Source organism: Oryctolagus cuniculus, chromosome 11, assembly GCF_051225735.1.
Source record: "Oryctolagus cuniculus isolate XC-2025 breed Fujian yellow rabbit chromosome 11, ASM5122573v1, whole genome shotgun sequence".
Lineage (NCBI taxonomy): Eukaryota > Metazoa > Chordata > Mammalia > Lagomorpha > Leporidae > Oryctolagus > Oryctolagus cuniculus.
The window spans coordinates 90,327,958-90,344,713 of NC_142877.1; the positions used below are offsets into that span (position 1 = coordinate 90,327,958).

Here is a 16,756-nt window from a genome sequence, read left to right on the forward strand (position 1 = left end):
AGATTTCACTATATAAATCTTTTATTTTCTTAATTAATTTTTTAGAATTTATTCTTTTTAAAGAAAGGTTTATTTATCTATTTATTTGAAAGGCAGAGTTACAGAGAGATGGAGACAGAAAGAGAGTTCTTCCATCTTCTTGTTTTTTTTTAAAGGTAGAACAAATTTTTATTATACATTTTATTTTAAAAATTCTTTTCAATGAATGCATTTTATCAAGATTGACACAGTGGGAAATAATAATCACTTACAGTTTTATATTTATGTACAGATTATTTTAGGACAATCCAAACATTTGAGCAATAAGTCTCAGTTTAGAATTTGAAGCATTTTAATACATCTACCAGGAGGATCTCTTTCCAAATGGAACTTCTTTAGATGAAGTTTTCTAAGCTTTTCTTTGTAGGATTTAGAAATCTGTAATGTGCGTTATCAACATTTCCTAATTTTGAGATTTCCCTGGGACATGTAACCATCAGTAGCTGCTATCATCTGAACAGAGAGGGAGGTTTGCAAATAGTCAGCACTAATTTTCCACAGTCTTTACTCATGAATTAAGTCATTCCTTTTGTCCTTTATTCCTAGGACAAATATGGAAGTCTGATCTTGTACTGATAGTAGTAAAGTTCAGTTCCCTTTAAGAGATTGATAAATTAAAAGGCAAATGCTCATAAACAATGCTTAGTTACACTGCGAGTCTCATGAGAAACTGGGCAACAACTTACCAGAATGCAGAACTCAGTCTCGCAACTTGTTAGCTAGCAATTCTCAAATCTTTTTCTCAATGATTAAATTCTGAAAATAACCATGTGATTGGGACAAGTCTGTACACCCATGGCCTTAATCTGTTACTTCCTCCTTTTGGTGAGTTGAATGCATGACAAAGCAGAGGCATAAAATCAATTTTTTTTTTTTGACAGGCAGAGTTAGACAGTGAGAGAGAGAGACAGAGAGAAAGGTCTTCCTTCCATTGGTTCACCCCTGAAATGGCCGCTATGGCCAGCGCGCTGCACAGATCCAAAGCCAGGAGCCAGGTGCTTCCCCCTGGTCTCCCACATCATGATAGCTGAAATAACAAAGCCCAGCAAAGGTTAAAGCCGAGCATGCCAGAAGGCCTGCCTTGGCAGCTTTCTGTGGCATATTCCCATGCACATAGTCAGTAACAACTTGTCCAAGGCCCCAGTGACTATCAAGAGACAGAACTGCAGCCAAGGAGTAGTCCATTCCAGAGCATGGATTCAAATAAGCAGCTTTAAGCAAGCCCAGGAGCAAAACGCTGACAACTCTCTCACCAGTCCACTGGAGGGATACAGCCTTGGAACCAGAGTGGCAACTTGGTGACAGGTGAATATGCTGCACTCCACACCATCCTGAGGAAGGCCAGTCCTGGAGAAATGCTGAGACGTGAGTGGGTCTCACCACCAGGCTTCGGAGGAACATAGCTGGAGTTCCTTGGGAACCACAAAAGATACTCAACCTCCTGAGAGTTGCCATCTTGCTCCGGAGGGCTCAAGGTCATACCTCTTCCAACTTCTTGTTCACTCTCCAAATGGCTATAACAGTTGAGGCTTGACCAATCCAAAACCAGGAGCCTGGAACTCCAACCTGGTCTCCCAAGGTGGCACATATGTCCAAGCCCTTGGGACATGCTGCTTTCTCAGGCACATAAGCAGAGAGCTAGATAAGAAATGGAACAGCCAGGACACAAACCAGTGCCAATATGGCATGCTGGTGTAACAAGCAGTGGCCTTATCCACTAGGCCACAACGTCAGCCCTCAAAGATGGATTTTTGATACCAGCTCTTTATGCAGAACAATCCTTATTTTAGCGGCTATTCAACTTTATTTAAATAAACAAAGAATCAAGTACTAAAAGCAAATGGAAGCCTCAAAAGGCAAAGACTAGATTTAAGAGCAGACTTAGAATTCATAGGATGCTGAGATTAAGTGCAAGGGAAGAGAATCAGCAATAACTAAGTTTTCAAGTTTGAAGGTTGAGAAAATACTGAGTTCTTCCTTTTTCTTTTTTTAGATAGAAGGGCATAGTTGTTGAGCTGGAAACAATCATAACTGGGTTAGTGCCCAACAGGGAATATACATGAATCTGTCCAAAACAAAGAAAAATTAGATCTGTTTATGAAAGATAAACATCAGAGATTCAAAGGTACAGATTTGGCTCACATACAAAATGAAAAGTCTGCATTGTAATGGGGCCGGTGCTGTGGGTTAACACCCTACCCTGAGGAGCTGGCATCCCATATGGGCGCCGGTTTGAGAGCCAGCTGCTAAACATCCCTTCCAGCTCTCTGATATGGCTGAGAAAGCAGTAGAAGATAGCCAGAGTCGTTGGGTCCCTGCACCTGCATGGGAGGCCAGGAAGAAGCTCCTGGCTCCTGGCTTCGGATCGACGCAGCTCCAGCCATTGTGGCCATCTGGAGAGTGAACCAGGGGATGGAAGACCTCTCTCTCTCTCTCTCTGCCTCTCCCTTCTCTGTGTAACTCAGACTTTCAAATAAATAAATAAATCTTAAAAAGAAAAGAAAGGTAGGTCCTCCAAGATGGCAGAATAGGGAGGGAGCACACTGATAGTCTGGGAAAATATAGTTTAATGAAAGTGGAAATACTGTAGTTTTAGGGAAGAGTTAGGGAAAAAAAACTGCAGAGGAAACTCTTCTGGAACTAGCGGGACACGATGGACCTATGTGGAGGGCACGGGTATCCACGGCTCAGGACCCCAGCTGCTGAGTCTATGCACCAGCACTGGAAAGGGAGGTGAGTCGAAAACTCAGTAGCCAGAGACACTGGCGGGAAAGTGGCAGGAAGAGCCTAGAGGGAATGAGGCTTGAAGCCCCATGGGGGAAAGTTCACCAGGCTAACTAGAGGAGAGAAAAAAAAATAAAAGGGACTGGTATGGATACAATTCTCTATCTCCACTCACCTTACAAAGGCGAGCAAGACAAAGAGAAGGCACTATTCTGGACATACATAAAAGCTGTGCCACCTCAGGGTGGCGCCTGCCCTCAGCCAAGCAGAAAACCTGACTCTGGTAGGGAGAAATAGCAAGAGGTTAAGACCTAGTGAATGTGTGGAGCTTATGAACTGAGACTGGAAACAAAAAACAAAAAACAAAAAACAAAAAACAAAAAACAAACAAAAAAAAAAAAAAAACGAGGGTGTGTGAGAGAACTCACATAGTGCCTAAGACATGAGTACTCTCAGGAGTCACCACAAACTCGGTAACCATGGCAACCCGGTGGGAGATTACAGGGGAATCTGAGCTTACACTGAGGACTGCACAGATCCTGTGTGTGGTCCCTGGGACAGAGCAGATATATATTATACCCACAGGAGCCATAGCTCAGACACTGACTGCCTTCAAGGAGAATAGCTCAACTGTGCGGAGTTACTTCCCTTGTGAATAAAAAAAAGAGAAAGAGAGAAGATTTACCACGCCTAACCTGGGTGTGTCACCTTTGGCACACCCTTAACCCTGAAGAACCAAACAGAGCTCTCCAGCCACACCCATTACAAGCCTCTAAGGATCCACCAAAAGCAGACAGAACACTTAATCTAGAGTCATAGTATAACGAGAAAAGCCACCCACAGTGAGGAGAAAAAAAAAAGAAGAAACTAAATAATATCTCAACAATGCCAAGCAACAAACACAGAAACTGAGGAAACAAGAACAAGGACGACATTATGACACCCCCAAATGAACAAGACAACCAATCCAAGATTATGAAGATGATGAGATAGCAGAAATGCAAGATACGGATTTCAAAAAATTTATGATAAGAACATTTAGAAGTTCTCAAAAACAAAACCTTGAACTACAGAAATCCTTACCAGATAGAAAACCCAGTATCCTCACAGGATAGAAAATCTCTCTCATGAAAATGAAATCTTAAGGAGGAATCAAAATGAAACGCAGAAACTAGTAGAACAGGAAAGTGTGATAGTGAAGAGAAATCAAAATGAAATGAAGAACTCAATAGATCAAATGACAAACACATGAGAGAGTCTTAAAAACAGAATCAGTGAAGTAGAAGAGAGAATATCAGACTTAGAAGACAGAGCAAGGGAAGTATACAGTCAAACCAAAGAAAAGAAAAAGAAATTAGAAATCTAAAAAAATATTGCTGGGAATCTACAGGATACTATTTAAAAAAAACCAACATTCGGGTTCTAGGAGTTCCTGAATGCATGGAGAGAGAGAAAGTATTAGAAGACCGTTTAGTGAGATACTAGCAGAAAACTTCCCAGGTTTGGAGAAGGGCAGAGACATCAAGTACAGGAAGCTAATAGAACCCCTAATAAACATAACCAAAAGAGATCCTCAACACAACACATTGTAATCAAACTCACAACAGTGAAACATAAAGAAAAGGTCCTAAAACATGCAAGAGAGAAAGGTGAGATTACTCTCAGAGGATCTCCAATTAGACTCACAGCAGACTTCTCATCAGAAGCTCTACAGGCTAGGAGGTGAGATATAGCCCAAGTACTAACAGAAAAAGAAACTAACAGCCCAGAATATCATATCCTACAAAGCTCTCATTTGTAAATGAAGGTGAAATACAGACCTTTCATAGCAAACAGAAATTGAAAGAACTTGTCACCACTCATCCAGCCCTGCAAAACATGCTTAAAGATGTGTTACACACAGAACAATAGAAAAACGGCCAAGATCACAGGAAGTTCAAAGCATGTATTAGAAAAATCTTTGGGAAAATGGCAGGGCAAAGTTACTACTTATCAATTGTCACATTGAATGTTAATGGCCTCAACTCTCCAGTTAAAAGGCACAGACTGTCTGAATGGATTAAGGAACAAAACCCATCTATTTGCTGCCTACAAGAAACACATCTTTCCAACAAAGATGCATGCAGACTGAAAGTGAAAGGCTGGAAAAAGATATTCCATGCAACAGAAACCAAATAAGAGCTGGCGTAGCTATCTTAATATCAGACAAAATAAACTTTAACACAAAAACTGTTGAGACAAAGAGGGCACTATATAATGATTAAGGGATCAATTCAACAGGAAGATGTAACTATTATAAATGTATATGCACCTAATTACAGGGCACCAGTTTATTTAAAAGATATATTAAGGGGCTGAAAGGGAGACTTAGACTCCAATACAATTGTATTGCGGGACTTCAATATTCCACTCTCAGAAACAGACAGATCAACCGGACAAGGAAAACAGCAGATATAATCAAAACTATAGATGGGTCTAACAGATATCTATAGAACTTTCAATCCTACACTTAAAGAATTTACATTCTTCTCAGCAGTACATGGAACCTACTCTAGGATTGACCACATACTAGACCATAAAGCAAGTCTCAACAAATTCAAATGAATTAGAATCATACAATATAGCTTCTCAGGCCACACTGGAACAAAGCTGGAAATTAGCAACTCAGGAATCCTTAGAGCTTATGCAAACACATGGAAACTGAACAACATGCTCCTGAATGAACACAGGGTCATAGAATAAATCAAAGAAAAATCAAAAATTTTCTGGAAGTAAATGAGGATAACAACACAACATATCAAAACTTATGGGATACAGCAAAAGCAGTGTAAGGAGGAAAGTTTATAGCAATAGGTGCCTACATCAAGAAATTGGAAAGCCACCAAATAAATAAGCTTCAATGCATCTCAAGGATCTAGAAGAACTGCAGCAAACCAGACCCAAAACTAGTAGGAGAAGAGGAATAATTAAAATCAGAGAAGAAATCAACAGGATTTATCCAAAAAAAAAATAACAAAAGATAAGTGAAACAAATAGCTGGTTTTTCAAAAAATAAACAAAATTTACACACCATTGGCACAACTCACTAAAAAAAGAAGAGAAAAGACACAAATCAATAAAATCAGAGATGAAAATGAAATGTAACAGACACCATCGAAATAAAAATAATCATAAGAAATTACTACAAAAAGTTGTATGTCAGCAAGCAGGGAAATCTATCAGAAATGGATAGATTCCTGGACACAGGCAACCTACCTAAATTGAACCATGAAGACATAGAAAACCTAAACAGAGAAAGAACTTCTAAGATCAATCCCATTCACAATAGCTACAAAAACAAATACGTTGGAATAAACTTAACCAAGGATGTTAAAGATCTCTGAGATGAGAATTACAAAATCTTAAAGAAAGAAATAGAAGAGGATACCAAAAAATGAAAAAACATCCTTATTCATGAATTGGAAGAATCAATATCATCAAAATGTCCATTCTCCCAAAAACAATTTATAGATTCAATGCGATACCAATCAAAATACTGAAGACACTCTTCTCAGATCTGGAAAAATGATGCTGAAATTCATATGGAGACACAGGAAACCTCTAATAACTTAAGCAATCTTATACAACAAAAACAAAGCTGGAGGCATCACAATACCAGATTTCAGGACATACTACAGGGCAGTTTTTATCAAAACAGCATGGTACTGGTACAGAAACAGATGGATAGACCAATGGAACAGAATAGAAACACCAGAAATGAACCCAAACATCCACATCCAATTTATATTTGATCAAGGATCTAAAATCAATTCCTGGAGCAAGGACAGTCTATTCAATAAATGGTGCTGGGAAAACTGGATTTCCATGTGCAGAAGCAAGAAGCAAGACCCCTACCTTACACCGTACACAAAAATCCACTCAACATGGATTAAAAACCTAAATCTATGAACCAACACCATAAATTATTAGAGAATATTGGAGAAACCCTGCAAGATATAGGCACACGCAAAGACTTCTTGGAAAAGATCCCAGAGGCACAAGGAATCAAAGCCAAAATTAACATTTGGGATTGCATCAAATTGAGAAGCTTCTGTACTGCAAAAGAAACACTCAGGAAAGTGAAGAAGCAACCAACAGAACGGGAAAAATATTTGCAAACTATGTAATTTATAAAGGTTTAATAACCTGAATATACAAAGAGATCAAGAGATTCCACAACAACAAAACAAACAACCCACTTAAGAGATGGGCCAAGGACCTCAAAAGGCATTTTACAAAAGAGGAAATCCAAATGGCCAACAGACACATGAAAAAATGTTCAAGATCACTAGCAATCAGGGAAATGCAAATCAAAACCACAATGAGGTTTCACCTCACCCCGGTTAGAATGGCTCACATTCAGAAATCTACCAACAACAGATACTGGCGAGAATGTGGGGGAAAAAGAACACTAACCCACTGTTGGTGGGAATGCAAACTGGTTAAGCCACTATGGAAGTCAGTCTGGAGATTCCTCAGAAACCTGAATATAACCCTACCATTCAACCCAGCCATCCCACTCCTTGGAATTTACCCAAAGGAAATTAAATTGAAAACACAAAAGCTGTTTGCACATTAATGTTTATTGCAGCTCAATTCACAATAGCTAAGACCTGGAACCAACCCAAATGCCCATCAACAGTAGAGTGGATAAAGAAATTATGGGACATGTACTCTACAGATTACTATACATCAGTCAAAAACGATGAAATCCGGTCATTTGCAACAAAATGGAGGAATCTGGAAAACATTATGCTGAGTGAAATAAGCCAATCCCAAAGGGACAAATATCATATGTTCTCCCTGATCGGTGACAACTAACCGAGCACCTAAAAGGAAACCTGTTGAAGTGAAATGGACACTATGAGAAACAGTGACTTGATCAGCCCTTGTCCTGACTGTTGATGTACAATTTAGTACTTTATCACTTTTAGTATTTTTTATGTTCTAGTACTATTGGTTGAACTCTATAATTAACACACAATTATTCTCAGGTGTTTAAATTTAACTGAAAAGTGATCCCTGTTAAATTTAAGAGTGAGAAAAAGAGAGGGAGGAGATGTACAATTTGGGTCATGCTCAATCGGACTTGCCCCAAATGGCAGAGTTAGAAATGTGCCAGGGGTTTCCAATTTAATCCCATCAAGGTGCATGTACCAATGCCATCTCGCTAGTCCAAGTGATCAATTTCAGTTGACAATTGATCATAATGATAGGTGTAAGAGTCAAAGGGATCACACAAACAAGACTAGTGTCTGATAATACTAACTGATAGAATTAAAAAGGAGAGAATTATCCAACATGGGAAGTGGGATACACAGCCGACTCATAGAATGGCAGATGTCCTAAACAGCACCCACTCTGGCCTCAGAATCAGCCCTTAAGGCATTCGGATCTGGCTGAAGAGCCCATGAGAGTATCTCAGGCATGGGAAGCCAAGACACTCTGGCAAAAAAACAAACAAACAAAAAACAAAAACAAAAAACCTAAATGAAAGATCTTTGCGAGTGAGATCCCAGTAGAAAGAACGGGCCATCAAAGAAGGAGGTACCTTTCTCTGAAGGGAGGAGAGAACTTCCACTTTGACTATGACCCTATCTAAATTAGATTGGAGTTGGCAAACTCAAAAAACCTCCATAGCCTTGGCAACTCATGACTAGAGCCTAGGAAGATTACTGACACCATAGACAAGAGTGTCAATTTGTTAAGTCAACGACAAGAGTCACTGTGCACTTACTCCCCAAGTAGGATTTCTGTCCTTAATGTGTTGTCCAATGTGAATTAATGCTATAACTAATACTGAAACAGTACTTTACACTTTGTGTTTCTGTGTGGGTGCAAACTGATGAAATTTTTAATAATATATACTAAATTGATCTTCTGTATATAAAGATAATTGAAAATGAATCTTGATGTGAATGGAATAGGAGAGGGAGTGGGAGATGGGAGGGGTGCAAGTGGGAGGGAAGTTATGGGGGGGAAAGCCACTGTAATCCATAAACTGTACTTTGGAAATTTATATTTACTAAATACAAGTTAAAAAAAAGAAAATAATGTCAGTTTCAATTAACATAAAGCATGTTAAATTATTTAAAAGTTATTTAAAATAATATATTTAGCTATCTTTTTGTTGTTTTTTGTTTTATTAATGTATTTACAATTTGTTGTATTTATTGTTTTGCATTGCCTTAAAATGTTGAATAACCTAAATTTATCCATTGTCTTTGTAGGTATCCCACATTTGCCTTACTACCCTCTGTTATTTGTAACACTTTTAAAGCTGAATTTGGAATTTCTTTATACTCTTCCTTCAAACAAACTCTTAAAGGTTTTTTGCCAAATTGAATCACCCTCAAACTATAAATTCATAACTAATAATAAGTAGTGAGCTTTTTTTGATATTTCAGCATCGAATGTTACTATATGTTTTAAAAATAAAATGTGAAGAAACATTTGTAGAATTACTTTACTTCATTACTGCTCAACACAGGTCTATGACACAGCTTTTAGTGTATGTATCTCTTAGGACTTTATTTTCTATTATAAAAGATTTTGATTCTGTCTTCATATTAAGTCTGAGTTGCAAACACAAGTAAACAAAGCATGACTAAAAACTAGGCTTTGATTTGCCTTATTTACCACAATTCCAGCTTCAAATGCAAAACTGAGTTTTAAATTGAACAATTACATGAAGTGTAGTCTCTGTATTTTCTAAGCCATAGAAATAGATGAGAGATTTAATATGACAAGTGTTGATTTAGTAAGCTCCAATAGAGAGTGAATTTTGTTCTTGACTGTGTGACTAATACTTTTGGAAGGCATTGAGCATTTGCCTGAGGCCTGTAAACATTGAACTTTTGGTTCAAAATCATAAAGTACATATTATGCAATTTTTCATGTGTATTTGTTTTAAAGTAAAAGAAAATCTGCAGAAGTTTTCCTCATTAATATATATACTTTGATTCAACATTCTCTGACTCAGAGCTATGAAAGGATTTGCTGACATAAGTAAACTTAACGGGAGCCAATACTTGAAGCCTAAGGGTAATCTGTTTTCACTTCACTTTCTAAGTTATTCTAGAGTTAATACCATCTACAACAGAACTTCTCAGAATTAAACATGATTGTTAATTTCATTTATATTTTTCTTTTTTATCCCATTACTACCATGAAAAAATTAACAATATTATAATAATCTTTTTTTTTTTGACAGGCAGAGTGGACAGTGAGAGAGAGAGACAAAAAGAAAGGTCTTCCTTTTTGCCATTGGTTCACCCTCCAATGGCCACTGTGGCCGGCATGCTGTGGCCAGCGCATCGTGCTGATCCGAAGCCAGGAGCCAGGTACTTCTCCTGGTCTCCCAGTGGGGGAAGGGCCCAAGGACCTGGGCCATCCTCCACTGCACTCCCGGGCTATAGCAGAGAGCTGGCCTGGAATAGGGGCAACCGGCACAGAATCCGGCGCCCCGACCAGGATTAGAACCCGGTGTGCCAGCACCGCTAGGCGGAGGATTAGCCTATTATGTGTCTTAATTACAAAAATAGACATCATATTGTGACACTGGTAAGCAGAGAGGAAAAGTTTCAGGAGTATTTATAGGAAACATTTAATTGTGATTTGATTTTCAAAGGAAATTATTTTCTTTCCTGTTGGAGCTTCCTAACTTGGTGAATTTTTAAATCATGTACATGTATTGTTTTAAAAACCTTGATATTAACTGAATAGGATGTTTTTGTTTTTAGTTTATATTTTCTTGTATTTAAAAGCTATTAGATTACTGAAATATAAATCACTACAGAATTTCTTAAAATATAAAATTATCTCAACAAACAAGCATTTATTCCTGAATCAATTGTCAAGATTTTTCCAGCAGAAAGTTTCAAACTAATTTACAAGATCTCATTATGTCAATTCATTTAGAATTAAGTAAAAGACATCTTAAAAGGAACTGAAATCACCATGAGATACTATATTTAGAATAAAAATTACTTTCCCTTATATCTCATACAATGTGATGAGAAATACACCTACCTATCCAGTTGTCAGAGGTAGTTACCTTGTTTGTTGTAATTTACGGTAATCTCAAAATAGCTTTTCCAATTCTAATACTCATATCCCTGCACTGTCTTGTATGGCTTTGCACATGAAAAAATGTGTTGGTGTTTTGCTATTATTTAGCTTCTTCAAATTTCACTTTGTGGGGCCGGCATCATGGCATAGTAGGTAAAGCCACTGCTGTGATGCCTGCATCCCATATAGGTACCAGTTGCAGTACCAGCTACTCCACTTCTGATCTAACACTCTGCTAATGGCCTGGGAAAAGCAGTGGAAGTGTCTGGGCCCTGCCGCCTATGTAGGAGATGCAGATGAAGTTCCTGGCTCCTGGCTTACACCTGGCCCAGCACAGGCCAAGTGGCTGTCTGCGGAGTGAACCAGCAGATGGGAGTTCTTTCTCTTTCTCTCTCCATCTCTCTAAATCTGACTTTCAAAATAAATGAATATTTAAAAAGTTCTCTTTGTGGAGTTAATTCATAAGCAAAGTGACTTCTAGAGAGCTTGAATTAAAGAGGGTGCATCTGATGACCAACTAGGATCTCTGGCACATCACAAAAAATCATGGGATCCTGGCCCATTATTTTGTGCTTATGAACATCATTCAATATTGTCTGAATACCTATAATGTGCCAATAATCTGCTCACATAAAAAGTGGTTAAATATGGGCCAGCGCCATGGCTCACTTGGTTAATCCTCCATCTGTGGCGCCGGCATCCCATATGGGCGCCGGGTTCTAGTCCTGGTTGCTCCTCTTCCAGTCCAGCTCTCTGCTCTGGCTCGGGAGAGCAGTGGAGGATGGCCCAAGTGTTTGGGCTCCTGCACCCATATGGGAGACCAGGAAAGCACCTGGCTCCTGGCTTCAGATAGGCACAGCACAGGCCATAGTGGCTATTTGGGGAGTGAACCAACAGAAGGAAGACCTTTCTCTCTGTCTCTCTCTCTCACTATCTGTAGCTCTACCTGTCAAATAAAAAAAAAGTTTAAATTAAAAAATTAATTATTTTTGAATTTTAAAATTCCACGATTTTGGAAATTCTCGAGCACTTTCCAATTATAGACAGAATTAAGCCATACTGACATTCCAATTTCCAATCAGAAGGGTCTAACAGGAGTAGAGGGAATCTTTTAGTTTCTTTTCCTGGCACAGAAATGCTTAGTTTTATCCATGCAACATGTATAATTTATTTTTATAACATATTAATTTAATGCACATTTTCCTCATGCTATCAGGCAATTAGAAATACCACAAACAGTATACCAGTACTGGGTTCAAGACATTTTCTTTGTGTTGTAACTGTCATTTGGTTCTCTGCATTACAGATACTTTCCATAGGAACATACAGAGCTTTTTCCTTTCCTTGATGAAATTTTAGAAGGATTCGGCAGATCTTTTACATAAACCATTTTGTCTCATTCAGAAAAGGACTTTGGAGGGAGAGGGAGAGGAAGAAAGGGAGGGAGAGAGAGAGAAGGTGGAAAGGAGGGGAGAGGGAGGAAGGGGAGGAGAGGGAGAGATGTTATTATTTGTTGCATGATAAGCCCTGCGTCTCTAAGGGATCAGCCATTCCTATTTTCTATTCAGAGGGGAATGAGTTAATGGCTGAGCAGAAACATAGAAAAGGTCCACAGTAAAAACTGATCTGAAACACTGCTCTTTGTGATCAGAGAATTATGATTTTGCTGCATTTTCCCATTTTAAAGCTAACATTACAAATTTTTGAGCAAACTGGCAATCACTTTTGCTAATTGGCAGACTGAAGTAATACAATACAGTAGTGAAATTATATTTGGAAAACAGCTTTGCTATGTAATTAATCTGCTTTACTTTCAATGTGGCTGGTAGACATGAAGCATTTTCTATTTTCCTAGGCAAGGGTAAGAAATACAGCTTGTAACATTAAATCTGACAAGAGTGTGAGAGGTTAGAGATGGCAACAGTAGACTCTCTACCCCTCCTTCTCTGTTACATTCTGCAGGCTGGAATAATCTCAGTATAAGCAAAACACACATCAGAGCAAGGGCTGAACACAAAAATAAATGGGTTTTAAGGGGATGCTTTGTGTAGAACTGTGATTTCCACAAGACCCCAAAAGCCCAAAGTATTAATTAAATAAAATAATGACCTCTCAGTAAGTAGAACTCAACTTGGATAACAACACTTGAGACTCCCCAAAGAAAAAGTCACAAATGTCAATGTATTGATATAAAGCATGTGAAATTTATGCATCATTAAGCTTTCCTTGATTTTGTTTACAGGCTGTTTGGTTTAAAAGGTTGTAACACTGACAGATGCTAAAATGTTATGAGAATGGAGATGCTGCTTTTATGATTCCCAGATTACATCTTATATTTGGATTAGAAAGGTAAGTGGCATTTTTGTTGTCAGGTGAAAAATGGTGTTCCTCCACAGACTAGAAATATTGATGAGCAGGGAGAAAAAATTACTCAGGACACTATCTTAACACATTTCTGGGAGAATAAAGAAACCTTGCCCTTGGGATATCTCATTTTAACCATATAACATAAAGTCTTTACAATCAAACAAATCAAAATATTCATTGTCCTCTCTTTCAATGTCCAGGGATAGAAATGGTTACTAAACTTCCACTGACTTTCTATCAGAAATCTAATAGATCCCAGAGGTTTCAACATACTAAAAATCTAGTAAAAGTGAAAAATACCACTTTTAAGTGTTTTTGAGTCAGTGCTTCTCATACCTTAGTGAACCTAAGAATATCGCCTGGAGGGCTTGTTAAAACACAGCTTCTGGTGACCAGGTCTGGACTGGGACGTGAGAATTTGCATTTCTGAGAAGGTCCCAGGTGATGCTGACACCACCAGTTTGTGAATGACACTGAGTATCACTGCTTTTGCAAAACATTTGACAATCTTAATGTCCAGCTAGACTCAATGAATATCTCCATTAAGCTCTGTTTCTAATAAGAAGCCAGATAGATTCATCCTGTACATTTTTTTAGCAAAATGGTCTTTTCTTAACAGGAAAGCTAAAGCCTATTTATTTTCTTAAGATTCACATCCCTAACCAAGTGTCACCATTTTTTACAAGGCACTTAGTACATAAATGGCTTCATCAAAAAAGATCATCTTTGGCATTGAGGTGTTTGTGGTGTAGAGCCAGCATCCAAGTGGGTGCTGGCTGGTGTCCAGATTGCATCACTTCTGAACCCTGCTAATGGCCTAGGAAAAGCAGTGGAGGAAGGTCCAAGTGCTTGGACCCCTCCAACCATGTAGGAGATTAGGATGAAGCTCTTGGCTCCTGGCTTTGGCCTGGCTCAGCCCTGGCCATTGTGACTACTTGGGGATTGAGTCAGCAAACAGAAAGAGTTCTCTCTGCCTTTCCCTCTCTTTCTGTAACTCTGATTTTCAAATAAATAAATATTTTTTAAAAATTACCTTTCTAAAAAGAAAGAACAATATAAGCCATTACATAAAATGTTAAGTCCATAGCCACCAGTGACCCAAGCTGCATCTCTATATTTATTAAATGTATCTATTCAAACAAAACAGGCCGCAGGTCCTAATTACCATGGGGTTTGGGGGGTCGGACAGTCAGAATTTTGGTAAATTCAAACGATCTCTAAGGCTGAACTAGGAATCAATATAATTTTAAAGTGATTTCTCTGAAATGACTATGAGAACTTTGGTATTTATCCACTCTAACAGTCTGTCCAGCCAGGTGGCAGAAACTCCACCACCGTTTTTTCAGGGAAAATTTAATTGAAAGAATAATCTAACAAAAAAGTGTGTGTGTGTGACTCCATCTACTTTAGCCTTTCTCCTCTGTCAGAGTCTAAATTCTCTGTGGAATTTCCTGAATACTTCACACGATCACTCCACTCTGACATGTCACCAACCAGGGTCTCTCAGCCTTTTTTCCAGATCTAATAAATATTAAATATGTAGGTTTCTCATGATGAGGCTTTCCCATTGTTTGTTCTTTGCATGGCTCTGTGTGATCGTATCTTTCAAGTGTCCAAGTTAGTATTCAGTCAAATACTCAAGCTGATCCCCATGCAGACTTCTGAGGTTCTTTATGTGCATAAGCAAAAACTGAAGCCAAACTCCATCTACCTCTTCTTAAAAGAAAAATATATGTGTCGGATATATTTCTAAATTACTCCCTGCCAAATTTACATGCTATCTTTTTTCACCATTTTCTATCTAATTTTTATAAGATCACAAACAGAAGCTGGGTTATGAGTTAGGAAGTTATGGCAGTAGTTCAGGTGATAGAAAACTATGCCTTGGAGTTGGGGAACAGTGGCAGAGATAAGAAGAAGTGGTTGAATTTCAAGTACTGTTTTGAAGATAATGCAAAATGAACCTGCTGATGAATGAGATGGATGTTGTTATAGATGGAGTTTTTATGGGGGAGCTAATTAATTGTTAGCTTTGTGGTATTATCTGTGGATACCATAAGAAAGCATAATGGGAATTAGAAAATTAAAAACATGAACTTGATTTTTCAGAACATAAATTTAGTAAATCAATTAAGCATATAAATAGAAATACATCTAATTACTTACAAGAGTCTGGAGTTCAGAAAAAAAAGGTCAGTGCTAAAGATAAAAATTTGAGAGCTCTCAACACATATGTAATGTTTAGGTATATGCAACAGGATGAGGTCACTGGAGTGCTTAGTCTTAAGCCATATTAAATATTCAGAGGCTAAAGAGAAAACAGATACTAGCTAAGGAGACTGACAAGGAGTGACCAGCTATGTGAGAGGAAAACTGAGTCAGTTCGTGGAAGACTCCTGAGGAACGTGTTTCAAAAAATGCAGTCATCAAACACATCAAATATCAACAAATGCTTGACCAGTTTGAGCTGACGTGGCCATTGGATTTGGTGATTTAGAGTTCACAGATGCCACTGAAATGATCCGTTTTGGTGGAGTAAAGTGAGAAAAGCCTAACTGGAACAGACTCAAGATCAAATGGAAGGGAGAAAAAAAAAAATGGTAGATTAGGGAGCAGCATGCTTGCTGGGCTAGGGATAAAACAGTGAGAGAAAAGTGTAAGAGGTACACTCTCAGCGAAAAACCACTCAGGAAGCCCCGCAGGAGGAGATGAAACAGCATGAACCTGAGTGGTGCGTGCGGACACGCAGCACCAGTGCGAGTGCGGCTGCAGCAGCAGGGGACAGCCAGAGCCCCCAGCAGTTTAGAGACAGAGATGAGACCGGACAGCAGCAACCCCTGATGATAGAGCCGCAGGGAGAGTGCGGCACAGGTCCACACTGGAGCCCTGGGGGCTGGCAGTTGCTGGTGGCTGCCCGTGGAATCAGTGGAAGTGGAAGGGGATGTTTGATTCAAACCAATCTCTCCAAAGCAGTGCCTGCAGTATGGCTGAGAGAGGTCGGGTGCCATTTTGCAATAGGGAGTAGCTCTAGAAGCCTTCAGGCGCACGCAGACCTAAGATGGGACATCTGAACTGCAGCCTCCAGCAGTGGCGGGCAGGCGTCCGCCCAGTGACTCAACAGTGCGTGTGATCCAGGGATGCAGGCAGAAGTAACAGTCCGCAGGCCTAACTGACTTTGCACCTGGCTGGGAGGTGGCTGGGCAGCTATGTGGGACAGAGGGGCACCTGCATCCACAGCGACCTCTGGACTCGGTGACTGGAAGCCTTGAGCGCTGAGAACTTAGTGCCCAGGTGGTTACATGAGAAGGTGTAGGGTGTAACTAGGAATTGTAGAATATTCCAAGTAGAATCTACCACTTCTCATTGATATGGTGATATAGAACATTCTTGCTTAAAATTACTTTACATTTCCATGTACATCTCTACCTTGCAGGCTCATCCTACCCAGCACCCAGGGTCATGACTTTTCCAAAAATGATTCAAAAGTTAATAAGTTCCAGTAATGGAAATTTCAAGG

At 39.0% G+C, this 16,756-nt stretch overlaps 1 protein-coding gene across 1 annotated transcript; it reads right to left on the reverse strand.

Annotated features, from left to right (window-relative positions):
• Positions 1-1,091: 1,091 nt before the first annotated feature.
• Positions 1,092-1,494, reverse strand: LOC100341256 (succinate dehydrogenase [ubiquinone] cytochrome b small subunit, mitochondrial-like). The gene is made up of 2 exons (XM_070053176.2): positions 1,326-1,494; positions 1,092-1,180 (listed from the first exon to the last, which is right to left on the reverse strand). Exons 1-2 carry the CDS (start codon positions 1,492-1,494, stop codon positions 1,092-1,094), a joined length of 258 nt encoding a protein of 85 aa, XP_069909277.1.
• Between the last annotated feature and the right edge of the window lie 15,262 nt (positions 1,495-16,756).